General features: G+C 37.3%; 1 protein-coding gene across 2 annotated transcripts; it reads right to left on the bottom strand.

The window, feature by feature from the left end:
- Positions 1-283: 283 nt before the first annotated feature.
- Positions 284-18,689, bottom strand: UCHL5 (ubiquitin C-terminal hydrolase L5). 2 transcript variants are annotated; one of them, XM_057417174.1, is made up of 11 exons: positions 18,410-18,689; positions 16,946-17,009; positions 15,141-15,246; positions 7,385-7,510; positions 7,240-7,301; positions 7,032-7,162; positions 5,356-5,419; positions 4,171-4,273; positions 3,614-3,727; positions 2,699-2,797; positions 284-900 (listed from the first exon to the last, which is right to left on the bottom strand). In XM_057417174.1, the coding sequence occupies exons 1-11, from the start codon at positions 18,489-18,491 to the stop codon at positions 856-858; spliced, it is 996 nt and encodes a 331-aa protein (XP_057273157.1). In that variant the 5' UTR covers positions 18,492-18,689; the 3' UTR covers positions 284-855. The 2 variants fall into 2 exon arrangements, with proteins under 2 accessions (XP_057273157.1, XP_057273158.1); XM_057417175.1 differs by lacking the exons at positions 16,946-17,009; positions 18,410-18,689 and adding an exon at positions 11,603-11,686.
- Between the last annotated feature and the right edge of the window lie 1,772 nt (positions 18,690-20,461).

Genomic DNA, 20,461 nt, shown 5'->3' with positions numbered 1-20,461 from the left:
AGAAGAAAGTTCAAGCATTTTCCATTGCAACACTGTTATCCACAAGAATCTTCAATATATGTTTTCCTAATATTAAATTACCTGCCATGGTCAGCTAAAAAGCACTGCTTTGCAGACTTAAATTTAATGGACTCTAGGAAAGTACTACCTTGTATCCAAGAGCTTTAACTTCCCAAAACAATAGCGTACCTTCTTTCTAATCCAAGCTTAGAAAACACCTATACTCAGTCACAAGGCTGATGACCTTCTAATCATCTCATCTAATAATAAAATACCACAGAAGAAATTTTGCCAAAATAAAAATGGGAATATTTATTATCTTTTCTACTAAAGCAATGCAGAACTTCTGAGGTTATACACTGGTCTTTGCAAATGTTTCTAGAGCTAAATTTATACTTTTTGATTTCGTAAAAAAATTAGAACACATACTTCATAAAAACAAAAGACACGGTATGTCACTGAACAATTGGATAGTATTATAATTGTTAGTACGGATGAGCAAAAAAAGCTCATGCTTACACAATTCTGGCATTTGCATCATTATCATATACTCAAGTGGGACAAAATGGGTACATTTTCCTTGCATATTTTCAGGCCCACTTCCCAAGCTTTCAGAAATCAGACAGACTGTTAAATACTGAATTTGACCAAGAGAACCTAGACATTAGTTAGCGGTACTACATGCACAAGATGCAGGGGAAGGAAGAAAATTAGACCCGTGCATACAGTACAAGACAAACTGTTTCAACTGTCAAACGTGCGCTGGACAAAATTCGAAGTTTATGAAAAGTTTTATTTCTTGTCATGAAAATAGTTTCGGAAGCACATAATTGTATGTATATTGCAAAGTCATCTTCACTTGGCCTCCTGAACTTTCTTGGCATTCTGTTTTTCTTTTGCCTAGAAAACAAAGGGAGATGATATTAAACTCTGACAAGACAACGACTTTCTTTTTGGAGCTTTGCATGACTACTCATTACACTTTTGAACATTCAACAAAATATGCTGAAGTAAGAGACATTTTAAATTTAAATTTATATCCTTCAGAAACACCCTACTATTAGGTTCATGCATAAAGCTTTTCAAAATACACATAGGTTTAAATACAATAATAAGAAACTAATATTAGGTAACTTTCATAGAGGGAAAGCAGAGATTAAGAAAAGCTCTATTTTTAAAACAGAATTTAGCCTTCATTTTTATACCTCCATATTAATTTAACACTGAAATAACTGTTCTTAATGAGATTTTATTTCACAAGAAAACACTGCATTCAGAAATACTGGTTATCACAGATTAAACTAAAATAACCAAGATCTTAGTTTTCTAGATCTTTCAAAACAGCAGAAAGGGAAAAAAAGCAAAGGTATTTGTGAATGGAATCTTATGTTACTTGTATCAACAGATAGATAGTTCAAATTGACAAGGAACGAGCATTTTCTTCCTTACGAATTTAGTCAAAAAAGATTAGGCAAGAAGAAAGGACAATTCAGATGCAATCACTTGTTCATTCTGAATCAGACTGCTACTTATTACCACTTACTATTGAGCAGAACTGGATCTAAGTCAGTGATTTAGAATCAAGATCTGTTATCACCAGCTGCTCAGGTGCACTGGCAATTTACTTCTAAAAGAAGCTTGCTGGTGTTATACATAACTTCTATTAACATGAAACCAGATTAAAACTTCACAAACGACCCAAAGAAGGAAAAGATTAAAAAAAAATCCAAAAGTTACTGCCTTATAAACTATAAGTATGGCCTACACATACTTTGTTAAGGAAATTCAGCTAAAGAACATACTCATTAAGTGATCTTTAGTTCTTTTATTATAGTAATAGAGATCCTTTTTCAGCCCGAGTTCAAATTTAGGGATACTCTCTATTGCACAAGATTAGATATGCAAACAAACACTCTACTTCAAATACCTGACTAGCCATACAGTTAAATAACCTTGCCAAAGTAATTTAATCAACAAGCCTAATACAAACTTTAATAGCAAACCAATGTTAGTAGCTAGACACCTTACAAAGCGGAAAACAACAAGCCACATTATCAGTATAAGAACAGAGAGATTACGAATTTCAGGCTACCTAAACTACCAGAACCTCTGTGCAAAGGTTGCCATCTAGTGCTTACACGTAGGTAAATCAACAAAACAGAGTATTAACAGTCCAAGTATGGAAGAGGGATCAATCTTTACATACATGTCTGTGTATGTATACATTCAAATAGTCTTCAGTTCAAAAAGGGATATCAGGATAGGATGGGGAACTCTACCACATACTAAACTGGAGATACACATCAGAATTTTAATGGGACTTTTAACTTCCTTTGTAGAAAAGCCCAAATCATGCATCTCTTGTACAACGTGATCTTTTATCTGATATTGAATTGCTTCTTGTTATATCACCATCAGAAAAAGTTTGTGTAGGTTATCAAAGGGGAGATACAATTTGCCTCTGTGTAATAGTGAAATTTGGTTAACCCTACAATCTCCAGTCTGTTAGAATTGTGTCTCATAAGAACTGCAAGAGTATCAGGTAAACTAGCAGTGAATGTGAACGGAGCAGATTAAATAAACCAACCCATGCCATTTACACTTCCAAGATATTTGGCTGCATTTATAATCTTAAGTAGAAGGCATGAAGAATTATAGTAATATACTATTTCTTGACAGTTAGCTAGGAAATACTCACTTTTTCTACTAATGGTATTAACTGTTGATGCTCTGCTAATGTCTTTAGTAATTCCATGATGAAAGGCAGGTAGTTATGTTTTCTTCTAATATTTTCAATCTAAAAATAGATTAAAAGCATTAACAGGATTATTTTACAGCTAAATGGGGACTTTTCCCTTTCCTGTTACTGCACCATTCCCCCACCCCCGACCCTGAATCTGGAATTCTTTCTTAAATTTCAACCAGTTAAAAATAAAATTAAAGCAATAAAATTCTGAGCACATAGTCATAAAGTACATGACAGATTAATTTACTGCTTTGGGCACAAATTCTCCTTAAAGTCTTTTGTCATACTAGCTGAAACAATGATTAAGTAGGTTATATGGTTTAGTCACTGCTGTAACACTGACAAGTACTGTTACCTAAACTATTTTTTTTCCTCAACTTATGCAGTTCGACCCAGGTATTTTTACAGTACCCTGCATAGCTCTGCCTAGGCAGAAGACTTTAACATTTCTGTAATGCAAAAGCATGCCTATTTTGTTATACTAAACACTTAGCAGCTGTTACAGTGATTAAATCGTTCAGCAAGATAGGATATTATTTGCTTTTTCAACTGAAAGACCTCCACAGACTCAAAGTAGACACCCTAACATAAAAAAATAGACTTTTAATCGGTTCCCACAATATTTCCACATACTATTAGGAACACTGCTTTAGAGACAAGAAACAACACACTTTATAACTTAACATATGTACCAGAGAAATACATTTGACATTATCATTACAACTATCAAAGTCTTGGTCTGTACATTCTCTTTCTAGTACCCACCCAATCCTTCAGATTAATTACAACATCCTCCAACAGATATAAAACCCACCTTTGTCTTACAACTTTCCCAGTAATCTCATCAGAAAAGCAAACGCTACATACCTTATATCTTTTTAATTTTTGATTCTCTTCTTCAATTAACATCTGGTACTTTGCTACTTCTGACTGTATTGAACTTAACACATTACTACTTTGATCTGTATCCATAGGCTCCTCCTTCCACAGAACAGAAAAATGTTAAATGGAAGACATTTTTGCAATTTTTAAGGTTTTTTTTTTTTATTTAATTAAATTAAGTCATAAGAGTATTTGTAATCACAGAAAGATTAGAAACATTCAATGAATTTCCGCAGTTAACTATAAGCAGATTATGTCAGGAACTAGGAAAAGGATAGTTCCATTACCGTGGCAAATTAGTCAAGACAGAGAGCCATAATGACATGGTTATACTGTACCAAGAGCTCAAATTAGCTCACACAGAACTAACCAGAGCCGCATTAGTGCATTCACAAAGCACTGCTCTGTGTCTTTTTTCTAGTGCTGTGCTTTTTATTAGTGATACTGTATTTGGAGCAAGGAAAGAAGAAGGTGAATAATAAAGCAAGGACACAGAACTATTAACAGAGAACTACTCCAATAACTTAAATACCATGGCCTACCTCTGCAAGTTGCTGCTGTAATTCTGCAATCCTCTGCTCATATATCATCTTTCTATCAGACACAATAGCCATCAAGTTAAACCTTATCTCACCTTCACTGTATCTGAGGAACAAAAAAGAAAAAAAAAAAAACAACACTTGCAAAATCAGTTATTAGCATGACCACACAGAAACCTCCTCCACAATTTTATTATAAGGGAATGCATTTTGTAGGGAAAAAAAAATGTATATGGGTTATTAAGTTGTACTACAGATCTAATCTTGACATGAAATAAAATCAGACCTCAGACGAATGCTACCCAGTAACTCATAATAACCTCCTCTTCCAAGATACTACTAATTCCTGTCTGCAGTCATAAAAAGTAAATATTGAGACTGTCCAAAGCAGAAAACAAAACATAGACTCATAGAATTGTAGGCCTTGGAAAACTTGATATAGTTGATAACAAAACTTCCACAAGCCTGGTGCACACAGTAGTTTTCACTTTCTCCTTACTGCTACTTGTTAGAAAGTGTTGGAGACTTCTTCATATAATGTGAACAGTAAACTCAACAATTAGATTAGCAGTCCTTTCAGAGTTTAAATTCTCCAAATGTGATTTGGTAGTAACATTTTGCTTATGAAAAAGACTTTGAAAATTATCTTCTAAAAATGGTGTAAAATCAACTTTATTTCCAACACATTTGGGGTCAGAGCTGAGAAGTAGGAAAACATCTACAGTGTGTTTTCCTAGCTTTAATTTCTAAAACAAACCACATAACTAAGGAAATTACCAGCTGTAGTGATATAGTTATTATCTAGTATTTTTCATTAAAAGCACACCCCCAAACTTTATTTTTATGGCACTCTTGGCTTTTACTTGCAAAGACCCACAGCTGTCTAACAGAATCAATCATCTTGCTCTCCCTTTTTTCAGTATACTAGTAGGATCTCTCTTCATTACACAGATAGTTACTTTGATTAATCATACAGAAATACAGAATATAAGAGACTTGGCTATCATCACATTTAGCTCCTGTTGGTCAATAGGGTCAAGTCACACAGTGATGTGCCGATAAAAAATAAAAAATATTCATCATTCCTCATAAATTCAGTTGAAAGCCTTTAACTGAAAGAAATTAAGAATAAAGAATTATTAAAAATATATAAGGTATTATATTCTTAAAAGCATCATGACCATTTACTTTTGTATACGTTTCTCTATGACAGGCCGTACAGCACTTATCCAGTCATCTTGATTGCATGCACCTACAAAAAAAAAAAAAAAAGCGAAGAAAAAAATTAATCCTCTTTGCAAAACTAAATGTAAATTCAGGGCTTGTATAATTCAGGTTTATCCAGCAACTTCAGAGTACATAACAAGTTTTTCCTTGGCAACTGCAGTCTCAAATTACTCGGGTGATTTTTTTAGGAGGTGGAAGACATTTTTTAGTAGCAAAATTTAGATAATATACTGGCCAAAGAAAGGAAGCAAAACTAAATTTTAAGGGCATAAGCATCTAACTTTTATTTTATTGATAATAAGGAAAATTGGGAGGGGGTAAGTATGTTACATAAGATTTGTATGACACAAATTAGTTGGTATGACAACATACAAGTAGATAGCAAAACAAAAAAGTACGGATAGTTACAGCTGTTCCATTTAAACGAAGAGTTAATACTATGTAGATGCCATGCAATGGTAAAAAGTCAGACACAGAAAAAAGCATAAAAGGATATATAATAGATAACTTGATTTTAAGATAAATGAGAGAATAACTAAAGGTGATTTTGTAAGTTGATAATGCATCTAACAATTTCAAGACCTCACAGCAAATGAAGAGACTCATGATCATGTTACCATAAAATTTATGTTACTGGTAGTCTGCAGACTGTATAGTCTCTTTAACCAGATTAAAGATGAGATTTAGCAGAAACATACTGCTCAGCCTAAAAATAAATGCAATGGTCAAGAAAACTTGGGAAACACTCTGGAAATGGAGTGTGGAACATGTCGAGATTATATCAGGCTGAAAAGTACACACACAGGATAAGCATCGTAGAACTTTTCAAGACCCAAGATGGCACACCCCGCAAGTTAAGAAAGATTACAAGACATGAAATATGAACTAGCCTTACAGAGAACCAAACTATGCTAAAAGTAGCTATTCTTTTTTAAACCACTGGGGAAATGTCTGCTACCTAAGAATGAGGGCACTGTGTAAACACCAGACACATAGCATACAGAAGCATATGGAGCCAGCTCTATACATGCTCCCACAGAAGAAATTAACAGTAAAATAAATGGATAGCTTATAGTCACCCTAGGGAAAAAAAAAAAAAAAAAAAAGCAGCTTTGAAAACACGACATCGAAATTGTCTCAGGTGACAACAGCACAAAAAGGAAGATGTGGGGAAAAATATTATCAAAAGGAGTTGCACACTATGGGTAAGGAAAGCCAAAAAGATTACATAGTTTTACCAGGTTTTACTAGAGACAGCTCAGAACAACTTATTTCCTAACATAAGGAGAACAAACATCCATGATAGGTGGGTTATGTAACCCTCTCTCTTGCAACAAAACTATTCAGATATTAGAAGCTTCCTCGAATGCACAGCCTATTCAACCGATTATTGAATGAATAGAGAGATAATCAGAAACATGGAGGAAGCAACATGAAAATTGCATTTTCATGCCAACAAAAATAAAGCAATATAAATGACTGCAAATAAGTATAAGCCTGAATAGCACATTAAGAAAACTTTAAACATATGCTTTATTTTAATACATAACTTGGTTTGCTCCTGTAACATACCACCAATTTGTTACAATAAGCTATTGTAAAAAAGAAGGATGTTCAGAAAAAATATGAAATATTACCTAGATCTATTGGCCCTTCTCTTAAGCCATCTAGTTCATACAGCCTTCCATTAACAGGAACATAGCTTACAAAGTGAAATGCATCTTCTTCTTTTGCTGAAGACTTTGCATCAAATTCAAACATCTGCTGTCTGCAAAGACAAATTGAAAATATCTGAGATGAGAAAGAATATGCTCAAATTTTGCCTAGATTTAAAACATATGTTACCTGGCAAAACTGTTGTGAACTTGCCGAATCACTTCTGAGTTGCTTAGTGCCAAACCTTTCATCTGAAAATAAGTAACAAAATTAAATTAAGCCAACGTATTACAACATTGTAATACTTGAAATACAGAAAATAGTAAGCACTTACCGCTGCATCAAAACTTTGTGAAAATTCTTTGAATTCTGACAAAGTCTCTCCTAGATGGATATCTTGATGAGCACAATTCAAAAGCACACTTACTATGGCCTGAGTAGCACAAGCATTATTAATTACCTACGAAAAAAGCATGGAGAATTTGTTCAGTAGTGGTGATAAAAATTTACTTTAAGATGGACAACATTTTTCACTACAAACACACGCTTTCTATGCTGATTCACATTAGAGTTTCACTCCAACACAGGCAACAAATCTAGCCTGAGTAGCCACAGAAAAGCCTTTGCTGCAGGAGACTAACACAACCAATGCTGAATGGTCCTCATATACAATTCATAGATAAAACTGGTATTTCAAACCTCCACTTAGAAATGCTGTCATCCTACTGTCTCACCACCTCCCTAAAGCAATTAATAAAGGACTTAGAAGAAATAAAGGAAACTTGATCCCAGTGGAAAAACAAATTAAGTACTATTCAAAGCAAGCTGCCCAAATAACACAGCTTTATCTATGGTCTTGAAGAAACAAGTCGACTCTCCCCAAAAGAACACCCTTCAAATAATCAGAATTCCTACCCTAAGTAGGAGCAGAAAAACAAAAAAAATTGGGGGCAATAGATGCAGAAGCTAGAATTAAAACAAAAACAAAATAAGCAAACAAAGAAAAAAAAAAAACACAAAAAACTTGTGTTGGACAAAAAATTTCAAAAACCCTAGCGATAAACTGATGAGATTTAGGTATTTTAAGATGCAAAGATTTTTTTTTAAGATGGTTTGCTGAGAAATAAGCCACATGAGATTTTAAGTTTTGCATGTGTTTCTTAATTTATAACATGCCAATCTTTTTCAACCACATGATTAAGTTACCAGTTTATGACATTATGACATATGACGTAAACAAACTCTTTCATATTACAGCCATGGTTTTAATGTTACTTAGTAATACCCAAACTAAAATACTGTATTTAAAGAAAGAGAGAGACTACAAGGATTATTTAATATAATCTGAGATTTAATTAAAAGCACAGTAGTCAAATGGATTAAGGCCATAATATAGTAATAACTTCTTAGCAATTTTTTCTCAGTGAGCTCTAGGCTAGGAAAAAATAATGTACTCTCAGTCTATGAGACTATTTTGCAATTGCAAATGCTACTTAGTCATTAGGACTGGCAGAGAATATGTTGCTTTTGTATTACAAAAAGAAAATTAGCTCATGCCCATGAATGCGAAACCACTTACAAGAAAAAATGAGAGAAATTGATTTTCTATACTTCAAGATGTTCTCAGTTCAGGTTTTGTATCTGTATAGTGCAGGTCATAAAGAAATAACAAAGCACTTCTCAATTTAAGAAAAATACAATCTAATTGATTTAAATGATAATCAAGGGAACCAACTACACACTGAGAACAGATTACAGCAACTGAAACTCAGGCTGCATGTAGACGAGCTAAAGGCTGGAGTTCACGCAATTACAAAATAAAGGACATAGAAGGAAAATCCATCAAGTGCGGTGGAATAATGAATAGCAAAAGAAAATTTAACACCTTCCCCCCCCCCCAACTACTAGAATGATGTAATTAGAGAGAATTAACGCTGTAACACAGAAAAATGAAAAATGAATCTTAGAATAGGCAGGGCTGGAAAGGACCTTAAGATCATGTAGTTTCAACTCCCTGCCATGGCCAGGGTCACCACACACAAAACCATGTCATCCAAGACTCCGCCCAATCTGGAATGAAAAACGAACAAAGAACTGAAGATTTTCTATGACTAGAGAATGGTACCAGAAACAGTTGTAATAGTACTAGGATGAAAGCAGGAAGATCCTAAATGGATTAGAGCAGCCTAACCTGAAGCAGTGGTGACAAACATTGCAATTAACCTGATTGAAAAAGGAGAAAGTGGTGAAAAATTATTAGAACAGTGTTATTATAATGAAGAGAGGGTCACAACAGCAAACAGCACTTGTTAAATGTGTCACGGTTTAAGCACTAATGAAATATAACTAATACAGGACAACATAGGGGGAGAAACCCCTCAGTGGTAGCTGTCTTTACTGAAAGATCAAGATGCATACTTCAGCTGGTATGGCAGATCATTAACCCAATAATGAGATCAAAAAAAGTGCAAGGAAATGAAGAGATTTTGTGCCTACAGGCAAGATCAACACAAACTGTTGGACTAGCCAGATACAGGAGCTTTAAAGAGCAGTAAAAAACAGAAGAAAAATTAAACTTGGAAGGCAATTTGTGGCTTCATCAAATATTTGCCTTTCAGCATAAATATATTTCTGTATTCCAATTACAGTAAGAGGAATATGCTTAAGTATATAAGGATCAAACTAAATCTTGTCTCACTGCTAGAAAACAATAGGCAACAGATTCAGATCTTAGATCAGCAGCCCCCAGCTGTTGAAATGGAAATATATTCTGGAACTACACTCTTCAGAAAGCGAGAGGTGGGAGGTAAGGAAAAGGCAGCAAGAATAGTCCTGTAGCAGAAAAGAAGCAAGTGCTGATATGCAAAAAAAGACTGCATTCCTGGATCTAAATAACAGGAGAGAACTAACAAGACTGAAGAAGGAGGTATCTAGCTAGTGGTACTTCATGGGCAGGGTGAAGAGCACAGAGAAGGAGGCGACTGCAGTACAAAATGTAGATGGGTGCAAGGTTTATTTGCTAAATGGGCACTGCATCCTATCAATGCACACAGACAGTCCAGCACTGCTATACACATAAGTTAATAAGTCCTTCAAGAGAGAAACTGGTCAGGATACCTATCTACCCTAATTTCCAATGTATCTCTTACTTATGGTGGTAGAAAACATGTCCTCCATTTATATACCATGATAGTATATGCAGATAGTCCAAATAATTTTGTATTTTGACTTGAGGAAGCATAAGAGGGATTGTGTATTTGTCCAGAAATCCCAATATTTGCCTGTTTATTTCTGTCCAGGAAGTCCTGCTGAGATATTTGATCAACCAATACTCAGGAACCCAACTTAAAGCAGATACCCATATTTGAAAGATTTTGCTAGCAAAACTACAAGGTGTATTTTGTAATATTTAAAAGTAATATATATACACACAGAGATATATATGAGAAAGCCACCATATCACCAAGCAAACCTTAGCTTAAAACAAACAAAGAAACCACATGAATAGCCTACTCTGGCAGACTCTTCGAATAAGATGCTTAACTTCATAAGCACGCAGCTTTTCCTAAGGATCCAATCCAAGTTTCTGGATCAGCTTAAGGCTGAAGCACTCTAAATTCATGACTTGCATACTCTATCTGATGGATTACACATTCTGTTTTTTAAACAGCTGTGGACAACCCTGTACTACTGCATTTGGTAGTATAACCAGCAAATCTCTGGGATTCACTTACTAAGCATGCCAACATTACAAACCAGTTGGCTTTACAAAGCTTAATGTGAAAAATTTAGCATTAGGACAAAGTTACAAAACATTCTTGTTTAAAACCCCCATCTAGATTTATTTATTTTTATTCCTTTGGAATAAAGATGTAGTCTTTGCATAGTTAACTTCAGTTCCTGGAACCTATTTCTGACTTTGATTAGATGTGTTGAAAGTTCATTTTACGTCTTCCAAGTTACGTTATCCCAGGTTTTGGCTTTAACAGAGATACCTGGTCTATCTTAACGTTACCAAACCTGAAAATGTCAAAATTTTGAGTTTGAAATCAAATGAAGTATTGGAAATGTTTAAAAATATAAAATATGCTTACATAAGTGGCACAAATGTAATTAAAAGACAGATTCTGTTACTTCTTCCTCATTGAGAGGATCCTCCTTTTGAAAGTATATAGATTTTATTCCCAGTAAGGAAGTTAATGCTTTATTATCACAATTGTAATCGTCTATCATCACAATGCAGTATAATACACGGCACAAACCAAAGGCATGATACCAATACTTCAGTAATAAAACCTGAGGAGGTTATTAAGCTAAAAAAAAGTTAGTACATAAGTGTGCAACAATGGCATTTTTTGTGTCCAGAGACACTTCTGCTTCTGCAGTGATCAGCACAGAATACAGCTATTCAAAGCAGTGCTGAAGATAGCCAAACACATTTAGTGGTACAATTGTGTAGCTGCTGTGTGTAAAAACAACAGCAAGGGCCTACTTAAGCAACACAGAAATCAGGAAATTCAGAGTTAAGGCTGAAATTGTATCCTTAACTCACCTCATTGTGCCTAGGTATCCTAGCTCAAAGGGTATGTAAGATCATCCAGAGTTCTGTGGCCTCAAATAGAGGACCAAATCATACCTAGGCATAACAGGGAGGCCAAATTTAACATGAGTGCACATTAAAAAAAAAAAAAAAACAAACCTTTAATATGCATGCAAATTAGACTTCAAAATTCAACCCCCCAATATACTCATGATCTAACTGTGAACAAGATCTAGTTGTCATTTCCAAGTCAACTACAACATCCTAATGAAAGTTGGTATGAACAAAGTGTGAGCATGCACTAAGTTCTTATCAAAATTGTGTTTCCTAATGCAATTTTAAAGGTTTTTGCTAGACACAATTTAAGAGCTGTAGCCTTTTACATATAACTGAAGTTCCCCCACAATTAAACAATTTCTAAGATGGAGCATTTAACTAAAATAGAACAGAAACACAGCTATGCTGCAATAACATCATTTATTTGCCGTACTAAGTTGTTGTTACATATGAACAGTTACTTAGTTTTGCTCATACACAATTCAGAATGACACTTTAGAACTTCTCTGCAATAAACTGGGCTGTACCAAATCTCTTAAGTGATAAATTTAAAAGAAGTATGTGAAATTTAAAAGATGTTTGGGAAAGCCAAATACCCGAGATTTTTTGGCCTCCAGTGTCACATCTGTTTTGAAAATACAGATCAATAGACCAATAATCTTAAGTATCATACAAATTTTCTTAACCTTGTCTTCCTTCATGCAGCTGGGTTACTTATGAGGATTCAAAGACCATGGTTTCAAGAATTGTAATAACCTCACTACTCCTCTAAAGACATTTCTGGTCTCTTTCACTTACCTTTTACCAGCTTTTGCTTGTACAGACTCACTGAACAAACAGATCTCAATGTGACAGGGGACCAGCCCAGAAAATATGCACAGAGGATCTACAGAAAACTGCTCACTGATGAACTGCACTGGCTCATAGAAGTTCAATAGTTGAGCCATTGCAAGAGAGGAGCAGAACCACGAAGTCAAAAGGAGACAGGTTGGGATGACCCAAATATACCGCTTTCACCCTCAGATTCACCATTCACTTTAGAAAATACTATCAGTCCTCAAAATATAGCTCATCAAGCTGGATCTCTAACTAAAACTAACTTCCTCCAAAATGAAAGTCACTAAAGCTAAACTGGTATTACAAATCCACCCAAAATATCAAAACCAGTTGCTTTCCTTTATCTTTTGACATTAGATTTTAATTTTTCTGACAATTTCACCAGTTGTTCAGTCACAATACCTCAATCCAGGCAAAACTGACAAGCGACATGAAACACAACCATATATATGTCTACAAGAAATGTTTTGACTTTGCTAAGCCACTGCACTTGAGTAACAGATAATAACAAAACATGAGAAAGATATTCTAATCTTATACTCTTCCAAATTACTTTTGAAATATATATTCCATGCCATGAAGTGGCATAACTGGGCACTACAATTTTAAAATTGCAAGCATTTCTAGAAATTGCTTTCCATGCTGAAATTAATGAATTCTTAGTCACCCAAGCACACCCTCCTTTAAAGCAGCAGGTGAAGGAGGGCAAAGATGAGAAAGTTCCTACACCTCTGTAAAGAGGTTTCAGGCTTAAGAAAATAGTAAAATATAGGTGTTTCAAAGAAAGCTACAACATAAAGCAGACTTTCATTATTTCATCAGCCTTTAATACTCTGGTTTTGTTAGTGAATCTAACATTATCCAAAATTTCTGATGTACATTCTGTAATCCCAACTGACAGCTTAATAAAGGTCCTCTTTGCTACTTGCTTTTAAACATGATGTCATACTTTAAAACATGAAGTGGAAGAGGAGAGAGGAAAAACAAAACAGAAGTAGTGGAGCAAGGAGACAATCGTTTGAATCTTTTCAGCACCCACAACAGCAACTCTGTGAGAACCTCATTACTCATAGGACACAAGAAAGATGAAAACTGTTGAATGATGGTAAATCTTGTCTTCACCTTCAAAAAACCTCCCTAAATTCAAATCAGAGTAATTTCCTTCTATCATGTAACTAGCCTTTGAGTGTAGTATCATAGATTCTCCCTGAGGTTCTCTGCATCAAGGTTATTCTTCACCCATGGATCACTAATCACTAGCAGTATGTTTGACTAGATATAAATCACAACCTAAACCAGTGTCTGTCAGACCTATTACCTATAAAGACATTTGTCAAACTACTGCTGATCACTCTACCCTAAGAAGAGTGGACACTGCTTGGCAGGACCCAAAAGATGCAGCAAGGCAAAGAAAACTTTATTAAAAAAGATCAAGGAATAAAGTCACCCACAGTACCATGAAACAATTAGGTGATTATAAAAGAAGCAAATTAAAGATTATTATTTGCACAACAGAAGCACATGTACAGGGCAGCCAGGAGACCTATAGATATGTTTCAACTGTTTTCTGTATTTCTATACTTTTAGCTGGAAGTATTGAGAGACTCCTTTATATCCTGAAATTCACATAGAAAACACTTCTGCATTTGTGGAAAAAAAAAACCAACCAAAACACAAACCAACTACAACATCAAAACACACACACACAACCTTCCTCTCCCAAAAAGCAAACCAAACAACAAAAAAACCAAAACATCCCCACAAAAAAACCACCACCCAAAACCACCACTCCCCTCACCCCCTAAATACCTCAAAAAAACCAGACCAACAACTTGCCTAACTGTCATTCTTGATAGAAAGCCTAATCTTTTGCCCTTTGATAGGAATGCTTTGTAATTAACACCTGTAGTAACTCTACCACTTCATGGTTGGACTGTTACATTTACCACTATTTGAGAAACACATTTTGAAAAAAATCTAAAAAAAATTATTAAATACTCCTGCTTTCATTGTGGTTACTTTCTCATGCTTTTCTTGCTTGCAAATAATATGCACGTCACTCTGTCAGAGCCAACACAAAATTTCACACCACTTGGTATTTAATAAAACCAATATAGACTATCAAACCCAATTTTTCCTGTAGTTTCTAATTCAGACTCACTGTTATGACTTATATACTGAAAACTTATATGCCAAAATGGCCTGCAAATTCTTAAACGACAGTGCTATCCTACAGTTATGCTGCCCTGGCTGCAGAATATTTGAGAAATACAATAAATGAGAACTGGACCAAAATAAATCTTTCCTTCTAGAATTTGTCGAAAGTGGTTTCAAAAAGACAAATTTGCTCATTCTGCTGAGAATATTTACTAAGTAATTTTTACTGCACTGAAGAGTTATTTACTTTTATCAGAGGCAGTTGACAAAGAAGAGCTTTACTCTTCCCTACCTGCTGATACTTTTGTCTGACTTGCTGATTAATCTGATTTGCTTTGATAATAATATTTTAATACACAGTCCCTACTCCCACAGAATTTATTAAAGTTATTTCACCTTGAAAATTGATTTTAATGTACATATTAACAAAACCATTATTTTTTACTATTAAGAGATGTATTTCATGACATATCAAAGAAAAACACTGAACCTGCCTTACCTGTTTAGCAAAAAATATCGTATCCAGTCTGGAATCCTGAACAACAGAACCTGCTGGTTCCTCTCCAGGCTGCCACTTGAAGAGGAAAATTAGCCCATGTACTGGCCTAAAAAACAAAAATGACAGGAGAAAAAAAAAACCAAACCCACATGTACTGATGAAAAAACAAAGCCAGAAATCTCAGCTATAATTTAAATGAATGCTGGTACACTCATTCTGTTAGTTATTTCCTGCTAAACATAGGGAACTTGCACTAAATTTTTCAGATGTGGTCTTTCAATTAGGTAGAACATACTTGAAGCGTCTGTCTATATATGCTAAACAATCTCAATGTTAATTAGCATTTCATCAGTAATTTAAGTCAGGACCAGTTTTCCTGGTTACTGTAATTATTACAGTTCCACAACACTCATTTGAATTTGTTAATGACAAATAGCTATCAAAATATTTGTCAATCACATACAAGAGCTAGAACTAAAGTTCTGGTAGTCCTTTCAGGCATAAATGAAATAGGCAAAGAGAAGCTGTTGTGAAACTGCATGCTTTGAGTTCTCTCTCTGAGACAAGAATTCCAGCTTTATCTTTTACTAAAATTGTCTTTTCAGACTGCAGGTCTTGCATCATGCACTGTACTTAGTTTACATCTTGCACTGTATTTAGTTATTCCCATAAAACAAAAATGTATTAGTAAAAGAAACAATTCTTACAAAATCTACAGCTATATTAAAGCAAAAACTTATTCATCATATCAACCTGCAGTTAAGGCCATCACCACAATGATGCCACAAACGGTTTATCTACAAAGAGTAAACAGACTACTGCACTGCAGAAGAAACTTTTCCAAAGCTCTGACCAGCAGATGTCTTTTTAAACAGTGGGACCACTGAGGGAATTTGAAAAATTCTACGTGTTGTTATATTCTTTAACTCTTAGCATTTAAATAATGTGTAAAATACACCTGCATGGGAAGGAAGCTGGCTACCACTCAAGACTAGGAATATATACATCAGACAGTACAAGCAAGCAAAGTTGTTACTTTATGAACAGATTAGGTAACATTCTGATGAAGTATTATATGAAGTACATAGTGCAGGCAGTAAATAAACCACTTCTCAAAGAACACTTCTGCCATTAAGGTATCACTTGTCAAATACCTTCAGTCAGACAAAAAATCTAAAGCTGCGTTTTCTGTACTAACTGCTACATCTTCTAAAACATTAATTATAAAAGTGTATGACATTCACACAGTAAGAAAGTATGGTTTGGGTTAGATGACATTTTCCTCTTCAAATCTTGTACGTAAAAATGTATTTTCCTTAATGCATCCCAGACAAAATGGTACAAGAATCTTGCCTGATGAGGCTCTAACTGTTCCATATGATATCAGTAATTGTCAGTTACAAGACTATTTGCCTTCATAAACATATGGAAGCAGTTCTGCAGGAAAAACAAGTTACAAAAGTATGCGAGTACAGTGGATTAATTTATTTAAGGCAACAGATGCAACGTTATGCGAGGAAGAGATAAAGCAAGAAGTTAGTCAAAGAACTTGTCAAGCAATGACAAAATCATTAGACATCGATTTTCACATTCTAGCTGCTATTAGCATCTTTCCAAAACCACAAAAGCTAGACAAAGAACCAAGACATTAATAAAAAATAATGTAATTGCCAGGTATTCAATTAAAACAAAATCCTAGTGAACCGCTGCACCACCAAAAAAGCCAGAGGAAGTTTAATATACGTTCTTTCAGTGACTTCAGACAAACATACATAAAATCTATGCAGATTAGAAAAGTGCCTTACTTCAATTTTTCAAAGTTCTCTGGTTCCAAACTCCATATTTCTTCAACTTGTGCTCCCCTACAACCTGAAAGAAGGAATGATACAGGTTTCTTCAACAGCCCCATTTAAATAGGACACAGCTAGTAAAGACAGACACACAGAAGAAATATAGTAATATTTACAACTTGTATGTGCAGGTTATGGAAAAGTCTATTTATCAGCTTTAATGCATGCTCATTAGAAAACCAAACAAGACAGGTCAAGAGAAATTATTTCATGAATATCTCCTGTGTATGGTGATCTTTATTTCTTTATAAACACAGCTGCTTTTAAAAAAGAAGCAGAGGAGATGAAAATATCTTTGGTCACCTCATTCCCTTTGCTCAACTGTAAATAATACTGTTTTTAAAGATGCTGTCAGCTTGTCCAAAGCAGAGCTTAAAAAAAATCTACCTCCAGAGAAAGACCCGGTAGTAGACTGAAAACACTGTAAGCAATACACTCAAAAAAGACATTTACATAATAGCCCTAGAAGTTCAAATCTTGGCATGTTGAAGATTAATCTATTAGTTAAATAGAAATGCAAAAGGAGAAACATGCCTTGGGCTACACATGTGAGATGCAGATGTGACAGAAATTACAAATCAATGTAACCTAACATAAAATCATTTTGCTTCTTTAGCCAAAATCCTGTATAGACTTATTTGCTGTTATAACCATATAACTACGGTATCTCCAAAGACGTTAAATTCAATTCAACGTAATATTTAGTATTCTAAAGGCCAAAGAAGCCCATTACTGGTTACCCAGCCTACTGCCAAGCACCACAGCTCAGCTTGGTCACACACAACCCTTCACCGCAACATCCTCCCTCCAGGAGTCTCTGCAACCGAGTCGCCTGTCACACGACCCAAACACAGACCCTTTCCAGACGCTGGTATTCCCTCCTACGAGGCATTTACTTATATTAAGCTGCCCAGCAGAAGCGTTCATGTGCCATAGGCGACAGGACGGGCTTCGCTGAACAGCGCGTCCCGCCACTGGCCACCCACAGCCCGGAAACCGAGAGCACAGGCTACGCTGACAGCCCCCTCAGCCAAAAGGCCGGCTGCTGCCGGCAGCAACGCGGGCGCACGGCCTGGGAAGCCGCACAGAGGTCACAAGAGTCGCGTTCACTCTCAGCGTCCGCGTACCGCCACGCTGCCAGAGCATGGCCGCGGCCCCAGCCAACCTCCACCGTTCTTCGTGTCCCCTGCCGCCCCCGGCCGGGCCGCAGCCACGCCGCGGCTGGGTTCAGCCTACTGGCGCCCTGTACCCTTCGTCGGGGAAAGAAGGAGCACTCCGCTGAACCGGGCGAGCGGGCGGGCTGGTGTTGCACCCGCGCGGGAACAGCCACAGCCACCAACGGGGCCGCAGACACAGAGCGCCAACGCCTGCCCACCAGCGCGACCCCAACACCCGACCCCAGTCCTGCTTTTCCCTCACCGAAGCCCTTGATGAGCTCCGTAAACACGCCCGGGTCGCTCTCCATGAGGCACCACTCGCCAGCGCTACTCCCTCCCGACATGGCGACAACCAGCACACTCCCTTAGGCCCGGCACCGCCGCCGGCCGGTTAAACTGCGAGGCCGAAACACGCCGCTCCCTTCCCGGCAGGCCCCGCGGCCCACGCCGCGCCTGTCATCGCTATGGTGAGGTGGGGCGGGAGCCGGAAGTGGCGGTTGAGATTGGATCCGGGGCAGCCGCTCGTTGCCGGTAGCGGCAGTGCCCCTAGAGGGACCACATCGGTTCGTGCCGCGCCTCCACCCTGTGGCTCCGTTCCTGTGGCGGCAGATGGGCGGCGGGTAGAAGGAATCCCCTACGCGGCGGAAGGAGGCGGTTCCGGGTCGGCGTCGCGACTCCATCCGGGCACTGGGCTGCGGCCGTGGGGGGCGGTGGGCGCGGCCCCATCCGGGTCCCGGGTATGCTGTCAGGACTCGGGTGGGGGGGGATCAGGTTGTGGAAGACGCGGAGCTGCCGGTGGCTGGAGGGACCTGCCCTGCCTGTGCCCAGCGCCCGGAGCGGGTTCTTGCTTCCGCTCTCCTTCCCAGGCTCCCTTCTCGTCGCCCGGCCCCCGCCGCAGCTCCCTGGGGCTGCGCTACTGCTCGGCGGAGGAAGCTGCGCTGGCTTGGGCGGGCCCTGCCCCGCGGCCCCTGCGAGGCCGCGTCCTCTCAGGCAAGTTGCGCCGCCCGGCTGGCGCTGAGGGTGGAGGGATCGCGCTAGCCCCGGCGGGGTTTTGGGTTTGGCGCGGGTGTTGAAGGAATGTGAAGAAGCACCCACTGTAGATAGCCACCCCCTGCTTGACACCTGGGCGGTGTAAGCTCCTTGAGGGGATTAAAGGGCACATCACTTGGGCTCATTCGCCTGCTTCGCTTCATCGTTACTTGTTTTCGTAGTTACAGAAACTGATAGCTAATTCAGAGGTCTTTGGGTATCAACTTTAGATGCTTTTTCCTCATAGTTTTGTTCTGTGTCTGCAAAGTTGCCTTCTACCACCGGTCAATAATTTTTTTAAGCAAGTATGCTTTTAAGCAACTTGTATAGTAGATGTATTTTTGATCAAGTGCCTGATTCATGTAGTCCGGTATCTCCTGTACTGTCATCATACCAGTGAGCATACCGTTTGCGATTTGCAAAGTGTTCTCCAAACATTCCTGTTTACATAGAGATACTTATGTTGTGGAATATGAGAACTTGCGTTGTCAGAGCTCTGCTGTAGTGCAAGTGTATTTTGTTGCAGCCACAGCTTTGTAAGATCTTTTATGCTCCCCAATTCTTATTTTTCCTTCAAGATAGTGGTGTTTTCCAGTATCTTGCATATATTTTTTTTTGGCTGATAAATAAACTAATGGGTGCTGACTGTGATGCCAGGATTTTTTGTTTGGGTTTTGTATATGTAGTATGAAACATTACCTACAGTTTAATGAAACCAGCCAATTGAAATGTATTGAAATAAAATGTATTTAAACATTAAAATGTACTGATATGGTATTCATGCACAGCGAATACCACCCTTGTTATTTTCAGTGTATTTGCATGCTTCAGATGTCAGTGAAAAAGTCGACTCAACCATGATGTGTATTTTAATGGGTTTGCAGGGAAACATGATTAGAATATTTAAGCACTAAGAAAAACAGCTGAACACTGGTGCTCAGAATAATGCAATGAAAGATATTTTGCAGCTAATTTTTAACTAAAATCTGAATTTTAAACCAGGTATCAACATATGGCTTCTATTTTTATGATTCTAGCAGCATAAAGAATACAGTGGGAACACTGATTATCATTCATTATGTAATTCTGGATCACTGCAGGTAGGCAAGAGTGGAGGAAAGGTACATTTCTAGTTGCTTGAAGTGAAAGGGAAATTCTGTGTCGCAGGGAAAGTAGGGAAGTTTGCAAATCAGCGTGTTACTTAAACTGGGGGGAGGATCTGTCTACATTACTGATATCTATTTGTGACAGCTTATGAAGCAAAATGGCTTTTATATTCAGTATC

The sequence above is a fragment of the Pezoporus wallicus genome, unplaced genomic scaffold (assembly GCF_028554395.1).
Source record: "Pezoporus wallicus isolate ANWC-B61680 ecotype Strahan unplaced genomic scaffold, APGP_CSIRO_Pwel_v1 contig_360, whole genome shotgun sequence".
NCBI lineage: Eukaryota > Metazoa > Chordata > Aves > Psittaciformes > Psittacidae > Pezoporus > Pezoporus wallicus.
Note: the sequence above shows the minus strand (reverse complement) of the source record. Positions and strands in the feature narration are given on the sequence as shown.

Bases quoted from the DNA above. Each gene is read 5' to 3' on its own strand.
- UCHL5 (XM_057417174.1), bottom strand. From the start codon at position 18,491: ATGTCGGGAGGGAGTAGCGCTGGCGAGTGGTGCCTCATGGAGAGCGAC. The intron at 15,247-16,945 runs GTAAGGCACTTT...TTTGTTTTTTAG, and splicing joins GAGAACTTTGAAAAATTGAA to GCCAGTACATGGGCTAATTT. The intron at 7,511-15,140 runs GTAAGGCAGGTT...CTTTTTTCGTAG, and splicing joins CGATATTTTTTGCTAAACAG to GTAATTAATAATGCTTGTGC.